The sequence below is a fragment of the Polypterus senegalus genome, chromosome 15 (genome assembly GCF_016835505.1).
Source record: "Polypterus senegalus isolate Bchr_013 chromosome 15, ASM1683550v1, whole genome shotgun sequence".
Lineage (NCBI taxonomy): Eukaryota > Metazoa > Chordata > Cladistia > Polypteriformes > Polypteridae > Polypterus > Polypterus senegalus.
The window spans coordinates 117,343,186-117,363,903 of NC_053168.1; the positions used below are offsets into that span (position 1 = coordinate 117,343,186).

General features: G+C 42.2%; 1 protein-coding gene across 1 annotated transcript in view; it reads left to right on the forward strand.

Moving 5' to 3' along the window:
- LOC120515955 (fibrous sheath CABYR-binding protein-like) overlaps positions 1-15,738 on the forward strand; it is a 39,292-nt gene extending 23,554 nt beyond the window's left edge. The window contains exons 3-4 of the mRNA XM_039737352.1: positions 4,470-4,541; positions 14,091-15,738. Coding sequence (XP_039593286.1) covers positions 4,470-4,541; positions 14,091-14,110 — 92 coding nt within the window. The 3' untranslated portion in view covers positions 14,111-15,738. The remainder of the gene's footprint in view (positions 1-4,469; positions 4,542-14,090) is intronic.
- Positions 15,739-20,718: the final 4,980 nt, after the last annotated feature.

The window sequence follows — 20,718 nt, forward strand, 5'->3', positions numbered from 1 at the left end:
CAGCATTTAGTGTGTGTGAGGCACCAAGTACAAACCGGATTCCAAAAAAGTTGGGGCACTAAACAAATTGTGAATAAAAACTGAATGCAATGATGTGGAGATGGCAAATGTCAATATTTTATTTGTAATAGAACGTAGATGACAGATCAAACGTTTAATCCGAGTAAATGTATCATTTTAAAGGAAAAATATGTTGATTCAAAATTTCACGGTGTCAACAAATCCCAAAAAAGTTGGGACAAGTAGCAATAAGAGGCTGGAAAAAGTAAATTTGAGCATAACGAAGAGCTGGAAGACCAATAAACACTAATTAGGTCAACTGGCAGCATGATTGGGTATAAAAAGAGCTTCTCAGAGTGGCAGTGTCTCTCAGAAGCCAAGATGGGTAGAGGATCACCAATTCCCACAATGTTGCGCAGAAAGATAGTGGAGCAATATCAGAAAGGTGTTACCCAGTGAAAAATTGCAAAGACTTTGCATCTATCATCATCAACTGTGCATAACATCATCCGAAGATTCAGAGAATCTGGAACAATCTCTGTGCGTAAGGGTCAAGGCCGTAAAACCATACTGGATGCCCGTGATCTCCGGGCCCTTAAACGACACTGCACCACAAACAGGAATGCTACTGTAAAGGAAATCACAGAATGGGCTCAGGAATACTTCCAGAAACCATTGTCAGTGAACACAATCCACCGTGCCATCCGCCGTTGCCAGCTGAAACTCTACAGTGCAAAGAAGAAGCCATTTCTAAGCAAGATCCACAAGCTCAGGCATTTTCACTGGGCCAGGGATCATTTAAAATGGAGTGTGGCAAAATGGAAGACTGTTCTGTGGTCAGACGAGTCACGATTCTAAGTTCTTTTTGGAAATCTGGGACGCCATGTCATCCGGACCAAAGAGGACAAGGACAACCCAAGTTGTTATCAACGCTCAGTTCAGAAGCCTGCATCTCTGATGGTATGGGGTTGCATGAGTGCGTGTGGCATGGGCAGCTTGCATGTCTGGAAAGGCACCATCAATGCAGAAAAATATATTCAGGTTCTAGAACAACATATGCTCCCATCCAGACGTCATCTCTTTCAGGGAAGACCCTGCATTTCTCAACAAGATAATGCCAGACCACATTCTGCATCAATCACAACATCATGGCTGTGTAGGAGAAGGATCCGGGTACTGAAATGGCCAGTCTGCAGTCCAGATCTTTCACCTATAGAGAACATTTGGCGCATCATAAAGAGGAAGGTGTGACAAAGAAGGCCCAAGACGATTGAACAGTTAGAGGCCTGTATTAGACAAGAATGGGAGAGCATTCCTATTTCTAAACTTGAGAAACTGGTCTCCTCGGTCCCCAGACGTCTGTTGAGTGTTGTAAGAAGAAGGGGAGATGCCACACAGTGGTGAAAATGGCCTTGTCCCAACTTTTTTGGGATTTGTTGACACCATGAAATTCTGAATCAACATATTTTTCCCTTAAAATGATACATTTTCTCAGTTTAAACTTTTGTTCCGTGATTTATGTTCTATTCTGATTAATATTGTAGCGACCCGTGGTTGAGTCTGTAAAGATTTTAGAGCCGAATTCTGCCATGCACCTCTCCCAAGCTGTCGGCTAGCGGACTGCCAGCGTTATGCACACAGCTGTACCCAGCTCTTTAAGTAGCGAGCACTCGTGTCCCATACACCGCACGACTACGAGTGTCTCGGCAATAATTGCTTAGATGAAATCTTAGCAATACACAACTCTGTCCTGTTGTATCTCTTTATTAGAGCAGATAGTCAGAAAACAAAGCTCAAACTCATTGCATAGCCATTGCCAAGGTCATTAACGAAGCCATCTTTCTCATTGATGGTAACTATTTACAATTTAACAACCCCGGACGGCAATAACCCAAACCCACCCCACCAGTTGAGCACAAACACATACAACAATTACATCAGGACAAACAATTCGATTACCTTGTTAATTTAACACAACAATGCTTTTACATAAATTACCCACAATGCATCACGCCGCCAGCGCTGGCTGCCGGGTCACTACAATATATTAGAAGTTGGCACCTCCACATCATTGCATTCAGTTTTTATTCACGATTTGTATAGTGTCCCAACTTTTTTGGAATCCGGTTTGTAGAACAACAGGCATGGCGCAGAGAAAACACATTGTGTGGACGGAGAGCGTGTAGGTCAGGCTGACCAGTCTGTTTAAAAGCTTAACAGAGCTCTGCTCCACCGGTTGGCCAGGTGACATATTGAATTTGACTTTGAAGAGAACAGTCATGACAGCAGTGAGAAGTGGCTGGGCTTGTATTTCTGGATGATGTGGTACGGCGGCTGGACATTGAGGATTTCTGTTGTTATGCTCATTTTGAACTTTTTGATTTCAAAAAGCTAACTATCATATACGGGTGTCCTCCCTGCGTGGAGTTTGCATGTTCTCCCCGTGTCTGCGTGGGTTTCCTCCCACAGTCCAAAGACATGCAGGTTAGGTGCACTGGCGTTCCCTAATTGTCCCTAGTGTGTGTGCCCTGTGGTGGGCTGGCGCCCTGCCCGGGGTTTGTTTCCTGCCCTGTGCCCTGTGTTGGCTGGGATTGGCTCCGGCAGACCCCCGTGACCCTGTAGTTAGGATATAGCAGGTTGGATAATGGATGGATGGAACTATCATATAGCAACACACATCCAACTAAATGGCCAATGACAAAAGTATCTCAGGAAACGTTTACTGGAAGAAGCCCGGCCTTACTTGGTCATCTCATCTATTGGCTGATCACTGATTTGCACCCCATTATTGTTTGTCTGCTAGTTACAGGAAAGCAGAACCAACTAAGGATTGTGTATGTAAAGAACAAGTCAATTAAAATGAAGGCAAAAAAAAGCAGGTTTCATTAGATTACTAAATAAGAGAATGGCTGGAATGAAATCTCAGTGACCCTCCAGGACCTGCGCTTGACCCCCTACACTGAAAAAAATGTAACATGGATGTTGTTCATTCAGCGTAAATTTTCTCTTTCAAGCAGCTTAAGATTAGTCATTTAATGTTGCAGCTTGAAATATTTGGTTTCACATCTCAATCAAAGTAACAAAATTGAGTTATGGTGGAAGGAATAAACGTAAAAATCCTATTTCATTTGACTTAATATTTTAGGTTGTTCGTGTGCTGTGTTTGAGGGGCCGTTTGTATATTCTTTCGGTCGAACTCTCCAGTTTGATGGCTTTCCAACTGCCAAACAAAGAAGAACAACTTAAAAAATAGATTTACGTCAGTAAAAAAAAAAAAACAAGTGGATTGCACTCAATCACTCTAAATGATTTGCCTCAACTTAAAAATTGTGGGATCAATAAGCTAAAAAGAATGATATTGGTTCAGATTGAAAATATTAAGTGTGAATCATCACATTTTTTTTTTCAGTGTATATGAATACAGCTGTAGGGCGGCACGGTGGCGCAGTGGGTAGCGCTGCTGCCTCGCAGTTAGGGGACCCGGGTTCGCTTCCCGGGTCCTCCCTGCGTGGAGTTTGCATGTTCTCCCCGTGTCTGCGTGGGTTTCCTCCCACAGTCCAAAGACAAAGAGGTTAGGTGGATTGGCGATTCTAAATTGGCCCTAAAAGTGTGTGCTTGGTGTGTGTGTCCTGCGGTGGGTTGGCACCCTGCCCAGGATTGGTTCCTGCCTTGTGCCCTGTGTTGGCTGGGATTGGCTCCAGCAGACCCCCGTGACCCTGTGTTCGGATTCAGCGGGTTGGATAATGGATGGATGGATGAATACAGCTGTGCCAGGAAAGCATTCATACAGTTCATAAAGCCAAGCTCTGCCAGGCGGCACGTTATTTATTGGGTGTCTGCAAGCTTGTAGTATTTTGGAAATGTGAAACTGTGGAGTCGTCAAATTGGTCTTCTGTGATTTTTTGATTTTTTTTTTAATCGTGTGATTCGACATTCTCAGGTGACAAGCTTGGCACCCCCTCTGGCTAGAAGTCATGTAATGTGCCAAATCAAATCCTGGCATGCTCATTGTCGCTCTGCAATTTGAATTCTCTCTTCTATGGGTTTCCCGCATACATACATGGAATAAGACCTTCCTGCAAGCTGTTCTAATGGTCAGATATGAGAAGGGAGATGGTGCAAAAAAACAAACTGGTGGAAAACCAAAACATAGAAGCCACTAAGGAGTTTTTTTTTTACAAAAATAAAAATCCTTCGTGAGGAGAAAGCAAAGTATATACCAACAAAATGGTAAGAAGGAGATGAGTGAGTGGCAGAGTGTGACCTTTAATGGGCTGGCTCCTGCCGTGTGCCTAATGCTGCCGGGATCGGGTCCAGCCACCGGGACTCGGCATTCGTGTATAACTGTATTTGAAGAATGAGTGATGAAATGAGTGATTATTGCAGATAAAACGAATGTCTGAGCAGTGTGCCGACTTCTGGAAGATGAGGACAGCAACCTGACCCCTCTCCATTGTTACACTCCCCAGGTGAGGACTGCGAGCTTGAGCCGGCATCAGCAGAGCCCGAGACAAAAGCAGAGGAGGCAGCGGAGGAAACGGGTGAGCACTTGCTAAATATTTGATCAGACCGACGCTCTATCCATTATTAAGCGAGCCAATGATCGGGTAACAAAAGATGAGCTCTTCGGGACACCTCCTCTTCTTCTTCTTTTTGCTGGCTGTTGCGGGTGACCCCCGTGGTGGCTCAGTGCTAAATGAAGTCTTACTAAAGCAACAGCCATTACAAGAAGCTAACCTAGCCAGGATATGTAACACCTTTCATAACAGGCACACCTAAGCAGTTTTAAAATATGAAGCCGAAACACGGGTGAAGGTTTAGGGTACTAGCGGTGATCCCATTCAACTTTGGTACGGAAAAATCAGAGATATTTAAAAAAATAGTCGATTCTGGCTACAACAATGTGCTTTCCTGCATGGTTCATCCGCAAAGGACATAGTTGCTTTCCAGAGGGGAGCTTTTAAACCCTGGAACTAGAAGTGATGGGGCTGAAGGTGGAGTTTGGAGTCAGTTCAATGTCCTCAAACTGAATGCGGAAGAAGCAAACATGTCCAGTTGAGTCTAGCTGCAGACCTGCGCTCCATTTGCACACCCTGTGACATTTAGCATCTTTCACATTGTATGTCAGTGATGTAAAGAGGTATGCCCGGTCATTTTCTCAACACACCCACCCATGCTTTGTGCTTTGTGCTCATAAGACATCCTTACACTCTGGTTAAGGTTCGGGTTGTGGGATGGTGACCCATGAATTATGACGACTGTTGAGTAGATGTATCTCGCAGTGGGCGTGTCATGTAATACTTCAAAGGGTCTGCTGTGTAAACGTCTAATCTGATTGGCTATTTAGCGGAGCTCCTGAATCATGAATCTCTGGAGGTCTACAGCTAGAACCTTCTCAACTTGTCACACCTAATTCGCCCTCCTGGGAGCCCATTAAATTGGTCTCCATCAAAGACACATAATACTCTGACATAATGTGCATAGGCAGGCAGGCAAAAACAATGGAATGAGGTGAGTCATAATGGGGCAATTCGCTCGAAATGCTATTCATTCACTGACTGGCGCACCGTCCTACCTTGCACCCTGTGCTGCCATGACAGGCACTAGATATGTAAACGACGTAATAGATGGATGGCTGGTTTGGAGGATATTTTTTAATTCCACAATTTCAGTCAACAATAACAACAACAACAACAACATTTATTTATATAGCACAGTTTCATACAAACAGTAGCTCAAAGTGCTTGTGCTTGCAGTCCAGATTATACCTCCATGATCTTTTCTTTTCTTTTCTTTAATGGATTTATAGAACTCTCAAAATCACTTGGACATAACTTGAAATATAATACATTCTTTATTTTGGCTTACTGAGCAACCAGGAGATTTGATCCTGTGCACCACTGGACCCTGGGCTACCATTCAAGCTGGTCAGGACATCTTAGGATGCCGTTTATGAGGTCCTGTAAATTTATGGTTACTGCTCAGCTGCCCCGTTACTCACTTGTGGAGCGGCCTCTCCAATAGGAATGGAATCCATTGATAGGGAATGCATAGAGAAAGAGCACATTTGTAGACTTTATTTAACCTCTGACATGGACATCTTAGTGTTTCCTGTATTAAGTACTGTGGTTATTACAACAGCAGAAACCTTTTGACCAGAGCAGGCCATTTATCCCAACAAGCCCACCAGTCCAAGCCACCTCATTTCTCCAAAACAACATCAAGTCAGGATTTGAAGGTCCCTAAAGCCCTACTCTCCACCACACTTTTTAGTCATTTCGTCCATGTGTCTGTGGTGCTCTCTGAAGCTTCTTAAGCATAAACTCCTTGGACTTGTACTTCATACATTGTGTTATTTCAACCTCACCTTCTTAATGGCTTCTGAACACCGTCTGGAAGTTGATAGAGATGAGTCCTCTATGACTCCCAGGTCCTTCGCCAGGTTTTAGACCTACTATTGTGTATTCAAATCTAACATTTCTACTTCCTAAGTGTAATACTTTACATCCATCCATCCATTTCCTAACCCGTTGAATCCGAATACAGGGTCACGGGGGTCTGCTGGAGCCAATCCCAGCCAACACAGGGCACAAGGCAGGAACCAATCCTGGGCAGGGTGCCAACCCACCGCAGGACACACACAAACACACCCACACACCAAGCACACACTAGGGCCAATTTAGAATCGGCAATCCATCTAACCTGCATGTCTTTGGACTGTGGGAGGAAACCGGAGCGCCCGGAGGAAACCCACGCAGACACGGGGAGAACATGCAAACTCCACGCAGGGAGGACCCGGGAAGCGAACCCGGGTCTCCTAATACTTTACATTTACTTACATTTTTACTTACATTAAAATCCATTTCCCATAAACTTTCCCAAGCCTGAATGCTCTTCAAGTTCCTCTGTAATGATTCAAATGTTTCTACATTATCTGTCATAAAACCTAGTTTGGTCTCACCTAAAAACTTAACCACCTTCTTACTTCTATTCCTATCCAGATTATTTACATATATATAATATATATATATATATATCCTTATATATAATTTGATACTATCCTTATGTATGGTGTTCGTGTCAATACCTTGACTCAGTACAAGTTAGAACCATACAATGGGACTCTGCCTCTGTAGTTAGAACGTAACGCAGTATTGCATGATTGGCTAAGAATGTTCGAATGCTTCAGTGACGCCGCTGGACGGCCGAGTATAGTAAGTCGGTGTTGGTTCAAACAGATAACAGTAAGTTCGGTTGGTTTTTGGAACGTTGGTTTGGTGGGGCGTACTTTCCAGGACTAACATCATCGACTGACTTAAACCCATCGACAGATCCGGAACCGTAAGTAATTTGGTTGGTACATCGAAATCTATCTTTGGGCAGTTCGGTTTTGGCATCCGTCCTTCTGACATCGATTGGCTAACTGAGTAATGACGGCTGGGTATTAACAACGGTCATTGTGTAAATTTTAGCCAATTTTAGATCTAAAATGACCACGCCAACATAATTATTACTCCGACTCTGATTAGAGTCGTAAAATACATGGTTTGTTTTGAAAATTTGTTTGGCGGAAAAAATCAAATGAGGTGCGCCAAAGAGCTGAGTTCACGTCTCGTAGTCCTGTTTAAACAGGAAGCTCTTCATTACATCGGCCGAAAACGTCTATTTTAACCACAAATCAGTGCCATGATAACAAAATCCTTCCAAGGACTTACAAAAACAAATCATTCTTTGCAGAGAAAGGATGGATTTCACAAACGTAGAATTTGTAGCCTGACTCAATTGGGCTCCCAGTCGCTAGTATATATATATATATTAAAAATAGCAACAGTCTCAGCACTGACCACTGAGAAACACCACTTTTAACATCTTTTACAGTTTCTTGTATTATAACCGTTTGCCTTCTGTGTTTTAGTTGAGTGGAACGCTGTCTGAAATGAGATAAATAATATCATTTGCATCTCCCTGATCATGGCCTTCTGCTGTTTCCTTACAGCCTTCCAGTATATTAGTGACGCATGACCTTCCCCATCTAAACTGATGTTAATGGTTTGCTGAAATGCCTGTTCTTGCCATGTGACGCTTGCTCTTTTCCATTAATGTACCAGTGGTGCCTGTTAAGCTTACTGGATCTGACTGATCGCCTCTTTTATATTAACAGGATATTTTCTGTTTTTCAGTCTTTGCAAATTTCCCTATTGTGCAGTGACTTTCCAGAAATATGTGCCAAGGGATTATATACTGTATGCACTCACTGACCTGCCTTTAAACTTAAGATGCATTTTCTTGTATTTCCTGTCTTTCGTATTTTTCAGCAGACTGAAAAAGGTTTGGGGATGGCCACCCCGTATACTGAAAATCAGCAGAGCAAAACAAAAAAAAAAACCACGATGTAGACAGTGGAGTTGACAACTGAACTGGCTAACAAATTGAGACGGCACTATAAATATGGTGGGTAGGAGGAAGAGGTGGAGTCAGGACAACTGGAACTGATGTGGCAGAAAAAGGAATTCTGGGTAGCAGAAGTGATGTCAGCAAGGGGTGAATCAATGGTGATGTCACTATGAATCAGGCTCCTCGGCTGGGCTGCAGGAGAATAAGAGGAGAGAGGGTCCGGTGAGAATGCCAACCCCTGGTGTGGCTGACAGACCCCACTGTTTGAGCCTGTAAACTGTTCCCCATGCGCACGTGTGTGACAGTATATTAATTATATTTCATGGTTTATTGTACTTGGGAAGTGTCCCATTGACTGGCACAACTTCACTGACCATTTACCAAGTTTACCCGGGTCAGCTGTTAACCTCCTCTCAATTCTCTGTGGTCTTCGGCATCATTTGGAATGACACCCATTCTTTTTCATACTAGCTACTCCAATCATGTCATCTTCAGGTTCCTTTTTTGCTCTTGTCTCCTCCAACTCTATCTTACATCTCTCCACATGTCTGTTACCTCCTCAGTTTTTCTGTCCTCAGCACATTTATCACCTCCATACCAAGGCTTTCTCTTAACTTAGTATTTGTCTTAATCTCTCTCCGTGAAGGCTCTTTCATCCAGCTCATCATTGTCATCATTCTTTCCAGCTTTGCTTCATGTTCATAGTGCATGTTGTCCCTCCAATTCATAAACATTTCCATTCACTTCCCAAGAGACGCTTCATTAGAAATCAGAATGGAGGACACTGTGTCTGCATGTGATGTAAGTAGCTGAACGTCCTTACTATCTTCAGAACACCTCCACTGCTGATGTCTAAATTTACACTTACTACATCATCATTCTCGACACAAAAACAAAGGTCACACCTAACACCCACACACCACTGCATATTTTATGCACCCATCTGAAACAATGCCAGGCATTAGATTGAATTTCTCCCAACACCTTTACTACGTAAGCTGCAAGGCCACATACCCACCTCGGTCATGCCTCCTGTCCCTATACCTCCCACCATCACCCAGGGTCTTTCCTGCATTCACCTTGAGGCCCATCATTTCCAAATTAGCTCTCAATTTTAAGTACTTTCTCCTTCAGTTCCATGTCATTTTTTGCCATCAATGTGAAATTATTGATATATAAGAGGTTAGGATGTAGTGGGTTGGATAATGGATGGATGGAAGAGGTCTTATGGAAATCCTAAATCTACTTCTCTGGTTGCTGCTTGTATCAGTATCACAAAAAACAATGGCCTGCTGATGGCCCCACCATCATGTCAAAACTCCCACTCTTCTTATCTGCTGTCCTGACCAACATTTGTTTCTCTTCATTTATTGACATAACCACAGACAGTAACCATTCATCCACACCTAGCATGAAACCAAACTGCATTTCTGTAATATTCATTGGATTCTTTTCTCTCCTAGCTTTTCTTCAGGAATCCCCCCTTCACACATAATCCTGTTGCATAGGCCTGTCAATCATTTACAGTGGTGCTTGAAAGTTTGTGAACCCTTTAGAATTTTCTATATTTCTGCATAAATATGACCTAAAACATCATCAGATTTTCACTCAAGTCCTAAAAGTAGATAAAGAGAAACCAGTTAAACAAATGAAACAAAAATATTATACTTGGTGATTTATTTATTGAGGAAAATGATCGAATATTACATATTTGTGAGTGGCAAAAGTATGTGAACCTCTAGGATGATCAGTTAGTTTGAAGGTGAAATTCGAGTCAGGTGTTTCAATCAATGGGATGACAATCAGGTGTGAGTGGGCACCCTGTGTTATTTAAAGAACAGGATCTATCAAAGTCTGCTCTTCACAACACATGTTTGTGCAAGTGTATCATGGCACCAACAAAGGAGATTTCTGAGGACCTCAGATAAAGAGTTGTTGATGCTCATCAGGCTGGAAAAGGTTAAAAAATCATCTCTAAAGAGTTTGGACTCCACCAATCCACAGTCAGACAGATTGTGTACAAATGGAGGAAATTCAAGACCATTCCTCCCCAGGAGTGGTCGACCAACAAAGATCACTCCAAGAGCAAGGCGTGTAATAGTCGTCGAGGTCACAAAGGACCCCAGGGTAACTTCTAAGCAACTGAAGGCCTCTCTCACATTGGCTAATGTTCATGTTCATGAGTCCACCATCAGGAGAACACTGAACAACAATGGTGTGCATGGCAGGGTTGCAAGGAGAAAGCCACTGCTCTCCAAAAAACATTGCTGCTCATCTGCAGTTTGCTAAAGATCACGTGGACAAACCAGAAGGCTATTGGAAGAATGTTTTGTGGACGGATGAGACCAAAATAGAACTTTTTGGTTTAAATGAAAAGCGTTATGTTTGGAGAAAGGAAAACACTGCGTTTCAGCATAAGAACCTTATCCCGAACATGGTGGTGGTAGTATCATAGTTTGGGCCTGTTTTGCTGCATCTGGGCCAGGACGGCTTGCCTTCATTGATGGAACAATGAATTATATCGGAAAATTCTAAAGGAAAATGTCAGGACATCTGTCCATGAACTGAATCTCAAGAGAAGGTGGGTCATGCAGCAAGACAACAACCCTAAGCACACAAGTCGTTCTACCAAAGAATGGTTAAAGAAGAATAAAGTTAATGTTTTGGAATGGCCAAGTCAAACTTCTGACCTTAATCCAATCAAAATGTTACGGAAGGACCTGAAGCGAGCAGTTAATGTGAGGAAACCCACCAACATCCCAGAGCTGAAGCTGTTCTGTATGGAAGAATGGGCTAAAATTCCTCCAAAACGGTGTGCAGGAATGATCAAAAGTTACCGGAAATGTTTAGTTGCAGTTATTGGGGGGTCACACCAGATACTAAAAGCAAAGGTTCACATACTTTTGCCACTCACAAATATGTAATATTAGATCATTTTCCTTAATAAATAAATGACCAAGTATAATATTTTTGTCTCATTTGTTTAACTGGCTTCTCTTTATCTACTTTTAGGACTTGAGTGAAAATCTGATGATGTTTTAGGTCATATTTAGGCAGAAATCTAGAAAATTCTAAAGGGTTCACAAACTTTCAAGCACCACTGTATCTCCAGGACCTGCCACTGCCTTCGACAATTCTGATGCCATTTCAGTTGTGCCTGCTTCTTTACTTGTCTTCATCTTTTTCAGAACTTTTGCATCCTCCTCATATAGTTCAGCCCCCCATTTTCTCACAACGAACATCAGTGTCCCTTTCATTGTCCTCATCCAGCAGCTTTTGTATTTACTGATCAGCACACAACCGAATAATCTTAGATGCCACACAGTATGTTGTGTAGTTCATGCATTTCCGTTCGAACCTTCATGACTGGTAAATCCGTTTAGACCAAGGTATTTACTAAATGATGTGAAGGGCATATTATTACCGAGAAGATAAAAGAAATATATCTCTTTGCAATTTGATTCACACAGGACTGTAAATGATATTAAAAATAAGTCCCACAATGTAAGAGAGAGGGTGCTAGGTGGCACTGCCTCCCCCTTTTTACCCAACAGACACACACTCTATGGACACATAGGTTAAAACACTAACAAGTTGTTTCATTTTCTTCTTCCTTTTTGTGATAGTGCCCACAGCACCTCCACCACACTAAACGGGCAATAAATCAATAATACTAAATCAGTCACAATATTCTCTCCTCCACATCTCCCAGCAAGCTCTGTCCTACTCCTCCCAACGCCGGCTCGCTTGCTGGGTTCCCAACAGTCCTTTATATAGTCCTTGACCTGGAAGTGCTTCTGTCCTTCTGTCCACGTGACTTGCCAGCACTTCCGGGTCAGATGGGGAACTTGTTTTTTCTTCAGCCCGGAAGTACTTCAGGACTTCTGTCCCCGTGACTTTGGATTACTTCTGGGCTATGCGGACAGTAAAAACTCCCCAGTCTCCCTGCAGAGTCTCCTGGCAGCACCCACAGTGCCCAGCAGGCCCCAAGCCGAACTCCAGATCCCAGGGTGCCGTGCGGGAATCTAGGGCACTGCTATGCCGCAGGGAAGTCTCCATCTAGCATCCCGGCCAAACATCGCAACAATTAAAAAGAAATCTTCAAATAGAAGCCTACAAATACAATTCCCCTTTAAAATTATTTAAAAGGGTTTCATTCGTAAAAAAGTAAATTTATTGGGGCCGTTAATATAGTTCTTACAAGAGTAGCAAAAAAATAAACGAAAAACTAAAAGAGCAGCCCACAGATGAACTCTTTCTTCCAAATTAGCCATTTGGGTGAATTAAAGTGGGGTCTAAAACCAATAAAAGATCCACTTTAGGTTTCTAGCCATCTCTCAGCCAAGATTTAGTGTCATAAAACTGAACTAAAGTGCTGGTCTTGTCACCTCCCAGTCAAGACACCACAGGTGACTGCAGAGGCACCCTAGCAGACTCGTATGAAGTGTTAAGGAATACTCCACTTAAAACATTATTTCTATATAAGTTACTTACTTCACGTCATTTGAAGTCATTTCCAAGAAAAAAAAAATAATTTCATGCTTCCATGCAGAATGGATGAACTTTCTGACAGAACAGTAATTTATGGAGACCAACCCTGGACATCAGCAAGTGCAAAAAAAAAAAGACGTGTTTTCAAATTGGACTACAGTACCTTCATTTTATCAGATGAATACTTTAAGATTGAACTCCTTTTAAGATGGCTGACTTAACAGTCGTAGACAAGCGAGCCACCCACTGCACATTCAAAATGTCAAATAACACGTTTGACATGGAAGCTTTGTGAAAAAGAATTTAGCGAAATGAAAACAATCAATAGAATTAATAGGAAGGCAAGCGAGTCGGACCAACTCAGGCAGACGTAAAGCCAACCAGCCAACAAAATGGTGGGCATGTGTAATCCATATGGGGGGCATTTGGTGGGATTTAGGAAATTAGGTTGATAAAACTCCTTTTGGAGGTAAGTGAGGCATTGCCACATGGCCAAGATAACTTGAAGCATATTTTATCATTTTATTTTCCAAACTGAGAACACATTTAATCATTAAGTTATACAAGTCTGAATAACATGTAAAACCTGCAGTAGGCTCAGGTAACCTTAATGCCCTGTCACAAGACACGATTCCTGCCATTCACAGAATGTTACCGAGTCACAGTTTGCCCCCTTGACCACCACTCATGTAGTCCAACGTGTCCAGTCACTGATCCCAGTAAGATTAAACAGCCCTTATTATACACAGTGAGCACGATCACAGCAGTACTAATGGCCGAAACCACAAGGGAACTGGTCCTATCTAAAAAGTCGTGCTACCCCACCGGTGTTGTCAGGCAGCACATTGTTGGCTGTCACCATGTTTAAACTCACTGTACTTAAGGAATTTGAAGCTGTAGTGGGAAATCGCCACAGACTTGTGTGATTTGTCAGGCCCTGCCATGTAATTGGACATCCTGTAATGTGTCTCCAGCTTTACAGTAGAAAATCTTAGCAGTGGAAACCCAAGTAGAGAGAGGGGGGCACCACTTACCTGAATGAAACAAGCTCAATACCCAGGGGTTTACAGATTGACTCAATACACAAGGGGGGACATCTAAGGAGCCAATGTTGGGATTTAAGGCAACTTTAACAGATTGGACAAATTCAATGAGCAGTCAAAATGAACGTCCAGTTTTAATGCTTGTGTGGATTTTCCTTTCAGCTTCCTGCCATGAAGAGTGAAGCCATGGAGTCCCAGAAAGTCAGCCAGCATCTCTTTAGATTTCTAAAGCTGCTGTTGACCAAACGCAGGTGAAGGGTCTTATCTGCTAAAGCTTCAGGGAATTTGGGAGTATAGTACACCACTGCAGGAACTGTTCTCATCATACAGGAAACTTGAAAAACAAAGACCACCAGTGCACCCTTATGCATAAAAGCACTATTGTCAAAGCTTCTTCTAAAATATGCACTGCTGACCTCGACTTGGCTGGTCAGCGTCCACCAGCTGCTGGAGTTCTTTCAGTCACTACTGAACTGGAAGAGCGTCTTCTGCTTTTACAGTACTACATTAGTGGCCTTGTCGACAATAAGCTGATCATATTTACATTTACCGACATGGTTGACCTTTGTGATCCTCTGCATGGTAACTTCAGCAGTATTGTAATTGGTATGACATGCTGTAGCGTATCTGCACGGCCATCTACGTGATCATCTACTGTACTCTCTGCTCAGATGCCCTGTGAGAGCAACAGTAAGGACAATTATATGATGACAACTATCACCATCACCACTACATGGTTATCTTCACAGTTAGCTGCACAAAGACATTCATGACCATCTGTATAGCTTAATGCTTCTTGCCTCCATTTACTGTGATCTTCATAACAAGCTGTAAAGCTACCTCCAGATGTATCTATGCTGCACACAGTTCTGGTAATCACTTGTACAACTACTCATGGAGCTGATCGCCATGACCAGTGTGGACAGTCGGTTCACTCTCAGATACCCATGCAGCCTCCTCTAATGCTGACCCATGGCACTGAGGGACATACCAACCTGGCAGTCTTTCTGCACCACTCACCTACGTATTCAGCTAACGTTACTATTTGGACCGCTCTCAGTCCTGGACCTTTGGCCGACTCGCCCGATCTGCATTGTTTCCTCCACACCTTAATTACCCACCAGAAAGGCTCTCGCTACAACTCCCTACACTTCTGGCTTACGTGTGCACTATAATGGTTGGTGCCTCTACCGCCGAGTTTCTAAACCTGCAATAGAGAATTACACCGCGGGCTGCAGGGCGGTCTTCATGAATGAGCACCTGTGCTGCTGCTAGGCCCTGCAGATCACACAGTTCTGATTGTACCGGTGGTCTCCTGTGACCATCCACAACCAAAGAAATACTGACAGCATTACCATTCTTGTACTCATCTTTTAGGAAGACTGAAGATTTCTGGAATCTGGATTTTTCCCCAGAGAGGATCTGGATGACAGCATTGAGTGGAGTAACTTAATGTGGCATTTTTGGATGTGTTAAAGGTGAAGCAGGACATCAACCAGTACTGTACTTGCTGTCATTTACCTTAGATATACACATATCATGGTGTGTATATATATATATATATATATATATATATATATTACGTATATTGTGGGAAACAGCCCAGACACAGACAAGTAGACTTTGTTTAATTCACCACACACACTTTACTTACAATGTCCTACTATATACTGCACAGTGTAGACACAACCCACTTCACCCCAAAGACCAGGCCTTCTTCCACAATGGCTTTTCCTCAGGTCCGCCTCCACTCCTCTCCTCCCAACTCCAGCCCTTGAATGGAGGGAGGCGGCCCCTTTTATCCTCACCCGGACATGCTCCAGGTGCCTCCCGATAACCTTCCACCGGCCCTCCCAGGTGTGGTGGAAGTGCCGGCTGTGCACCCGAAAACTCTCCGGGTGTTCCTGGTCTTCTTCCCCCAGCACTTCCAGGTGTGGAGGAAGTGCTGAGGGCCAGGGCTCCTCAGGCATTGGGACGGCCCCTGGCGGTGACCACGGGCCCCTATAGGGTTGAGCTTCTAAGCTCTGTTCCCGAGATCCCCAAAGCCACCAGGGAGGTCGCTCCCTCATGGTCTGGAGAAGGCGTAAGCCCTCCTCTGGTCCTCCTGGCTGGGTACCACCTCCAGCCACTCACCACTATATTATACAGTATATACAGTATATAGGAGATACATGTATATTTTCTATTATTGCTAAAGGTAAGGGAATTTATTGATGTCTACATAAATGCTGCAGTTAAAGACTTGCCTTGCACATTGAATTATAGTGCACACTGAAACTGGTTATGAATAAAAGAATAATGAAGGCAACTCAATCAAGACCTTTGTCTTCATGGTATTCCCATGGTGCTGTGTGACAGGCTGGATATCATCGAGGGTCGGCTCCACACTTACACCTACTGATGCCAGGACTGGCACTGGGCAACCTGAACGGTAAGAACAGCATGGATGGCGTAACACAAATGTGCTTGCAAACATTCACTGGCTGCGTCAATATGGCAAAGCAGACTTTGACTCCTTTCTCTAAATCACTTAACACAGCATAAAGGATGGAAAAAGAAACAAAAAAATGGCACACATGTTAGCAACAAAAACGTGGGTCTAACTGAAAACTGTATTTGTAACATAAAAACAAACACAAACACAAAGTAGTGTAATTTTGTGGATTAGGAGGTTTTAAGAATAAGTTTGTGAATCCAAATGTTACACCAGACACGCTTTTTTAATTATTTGGGTGAAACTATTTTTGTTAAAAATGACAAGAGAATAATTCCTAAGTAAAATGTTTTATATGGAGGAATATTTCGGACAAAATTAAATATGCACATGTACTGTAAAATGTGACAAATAAATAAATAATAAACAGTGATGTGTGAAAATAAATAATTAAAAGTGTCATGAACTAAGTTTTTTGTTGTTTATTTCTATATGTATTTAATTATTTCTTGATGAATTAACTCAGTGACACCGTACACAACATGAAGTATACCTTGAAATGAAAAGTCAGTTGCCCCCAACAGGGTTGAGAGGGTGGGCTCAAACGAGTAACGTGTTTTTTGATTGGTGAATCCGCGGTTGCCGAGATTCTTACAGTTGCAACTTTGCAGGTGGCTACGAGACAAAGGATTCCCAAGGCAAGCAAAGCAGACAATCAAAGCTGTGACTGTGCGTGTCCAGGGATGACACAAGAGCAAGACAAAGTTGGCCTGAGTTACTGCATGAAGAAGATACTTTAATTCAGAAAGCCCTGCATTCATCACCCTCCTCAGTCTGCATCGGACTTTCCTGCCTATAAAAGTAACACTTGATGGCTGAAGATTTCCAAGCACTCTATCAATGACTTATTTCATTGTATCCAACATATTACTTTATAGTTTTACGAGGTGTGGCAGAAAAGTAATGAGACTGATTTTTTATTTACCAAAGTTTTTATTTTTTTTCAAACATCAATGTTATCCCCTTCAAAGTAGTTCCCTTGGGCAGCTACACACCGATGGAGACGTTGTTCCCACTGTTGGTAGCAGCGCTGGAAGTCTTCAACCGGTATGGTCTTCAGCATGTCCGTTACACTCTTTTGGATGTTTTCTAAAGTCCCGAAATGACGTCCTTTGAGGACATTTTCAGTTTAGGAAAAAGGAAAAAGTCACACGGACTGAGGTCAGGTGAATAAGGGGGCTGGGGAACCACAGGAATGCCTTTTGAGGTCAAAAATTCTGTTATGGAGAGGGCAGTGTGACATGGGGCATCGTCATGATGGAGCATCCATTTGTCTGCAATGTCTGGTCTCACGCGAATGACCCTTTTTCTGAACCTTTCAAGGATGTCTTTATAAAAAACTTGGTTCACAAATTCTTTGTGGACGATTCTCCTTTTGTCAAAAAAACAAATCAGCATTGATTTGATCTTCGATTTGCTCATTCAAGCTTTCTTTGGTCGAGGAGAGTTTGCAGTGTCCCACTCCTGACTTTGCCTCTTGGTCTCAGGGTCATATTCAAAAATCCATGATTCATCACCTGTGATCACACGACTAAAGAAATCTTGCTCATTAGCGATTCTGTCAAGAAGATCAAGACACTTGTTTTTTCAATTGTCCTTCTGCTCAATTGTGAGGTTTTTCGGCACCATTTTGGCACAGACCCGTCGCATGTGCAAATGTTCAGTCAAAATTTGATGAATGGTAAATCTGTTCAAATTTAATCGTTCACTCAACATTCTTAATGTTAAACGACGGTCTGATCTCACAAGAGTGTTCACACGTTCGATGTTTTCATTGGTTTTCGAAGTTGAAGGCCTCCTGAACGGTGTTCATCTTCAACGTGTTTTCTGCCTTCCAAAAATGATTTGTGCCAGCGAAAAACTTGAGCTCGGGATAAAGAATGTTCCCCATAGGCCTGTTTTAACTTTTCAAACGTCACACTTGCCGATTCTCCAAGCTTAACACAAAATTTAATGGCACAACGTTGCTCCAAATTCCGCTGCTCCATTTTGCATGACGCACAACCAAAAACACAACTTTGCTAATAGCAGTCACAAAAATCACGTAGTTAACGGAAGGAGTTGAAACTCGCACTGAGCTATGGGAGGGTACTGATACACGTGCTCTATCAAGGACAACAGCGCAGCGTTGCCAGATCGCTTGCAGTGTTGCCAGTCTCATTACTTTTCTGCCAAACCTCGTATACCAGTTCAGCTTTTAAAATTGACCCATATTTATTAGTTAAACTTTCACAACTTTCTGCAGGCCATAATATGCTTGCAATATTGAGGTAAAGCTCAAGTCTCTGTCTTCAGTGGACTGAACTTTCCAGGCTAAATCAGAAAAACGTTTGTTTCACGTGTCACTTGTAATTTAAATTCTGCAAATGCCTCTCTCTAGGCATCTCCCCAGTTAGTCCTCCCTAAATAATATTCTGTAGCAGAGTCGGTTGTTGATGCTACCAAAAACTCCCTAGTTTCACCCAACAAAACTCACCAAGTGCAAATTAGGAAAATAACTAAGTTAATCATACAATTTTCAAATATATCTCTCTATTATAAAAAAAAATCTTGTTCCAGGAGATGAGACTAGTGCCAAAAGATTTTTTCAAGTCCTGCCCTCCTTGCAATCATTTTTAACCACGCTTTTGTCAGACACAGTTCCTGCGCTCTCAGCTCTTATAAATTTTTACATTTTCCTCATAATAAATCTTCTTTTATTGGGAAATTAATGTCCAAATTTTACTGAAGAATTTCATCATGAAGGGTTATTAACAGAAGAAATTAATACATGGGCAATCCTAGCACCCAAGAAACGATAAAGTCAAATGAATTAACACAAAAATTGTCGATTGGCTACATGGTAAAGACATGTCATATTTTAACAGGTGACAAAAAGGTAATGCAGTACATCTTCCGCGGATAACATTAGACACCAAAGGAGATCTTGATATTCCATTTGTATTAAAACTTTCACAGCTTCCCATTAGAATAGCTTTTGCTATGACAATTAACAAATCACAGCGACAAACATTCAAAAAAGTCAGTTTATTTATTAGAAAGAAAAGAAACAATATTCCCTCACGGGCAGTTATAAGTTGCATTGTCACGATGCAAGTCCACACACGGAATCAAAATTTAATGCGATATTAATGAAAAGTTAATTAAAAAAATAGTTTTTACTAAAACTTCAACTTTAAAAAGTATTTGTGTGTTAATTTCAAAGCAAAACAGAATGAAAACATATACACAACAAATACCTCTAACGCAACATGAAACAATTTTCTTTCAAATTATTACGTTTTACTATTTTTTAATATGGTTAATTACTCACTGTAATGTAAAATAGTTAGTTCTATTATGCACATGTAACAATTCCCATGAAAACAACAATCTGTTTAAATTGTACATCTGCTTCCTTATATGCGAGCAGCACAGGCACAAAGTGGCTGGCACTTAGTGCAGGCCGGAGGGGTTAGTGAGCGAAGTGAGTAGAGCCCCCTAGTATTCAGTAATATTTGAGCTAACTGAACTGACAAATAGTTCATCTGAAAAATGTCCTTCCCAGTTTTATTTACTTTACATTGCTAAGACTTCAGTACAAAGTAGAATTAACAAAGCTACGTTTCCACTAGCTGTCCCTTCTTCCTCCAGCTCACACATATCTTAATTTACCCCTAGAGTTATCAAGACTACACAAAGCCACAAGCTATTACATGTTCAGACTCTGGTCTGTGACAAAAATCATTTTTAAGAGGTGTTACTGCAACAACTTGGATACAGAAATCACAAGCACGTAATAACAAACAAAACACTTCCATGTAGACTATTCTGTATGTACCAGTCCAGCCCATCAATTAATACAAATCTGTTACTCTTCCAAATAAATACACTGACACTGAAGTCCTTCCCTTTATTATTTGATTTTCTTTTCAAGAATGAGCTACAGTCTTTTACATTTGTGTGATCCTCTCTGATGGCATGAAATAAGATGACTGTCCTACCTAATCTTCAACCTGAGCCTGGAACAAGGGAGAGTCCTGAGGCTTTGGAAAACATCTTGCATCACCCCAGTCCCAAAGGTATCACGTCCTAGTGAGCTGAACGACTTCCGGCCTGCTGCTCTGACATCACATCTGATGAAGACCATGGAGTGGCTGCTGCTTCACCACCTGAGGCCACAGGTCTGCCAGGCCTTCACCCGCTGCAATTCGTATACCAGGAAAGGTGGGAGCGGAGGATGCCATCATCTATATGCTACACCAGTCCCTCTCCCACTTGGACAGAGGCAGTAGTGCTGTAAGAATTATGTTTCTG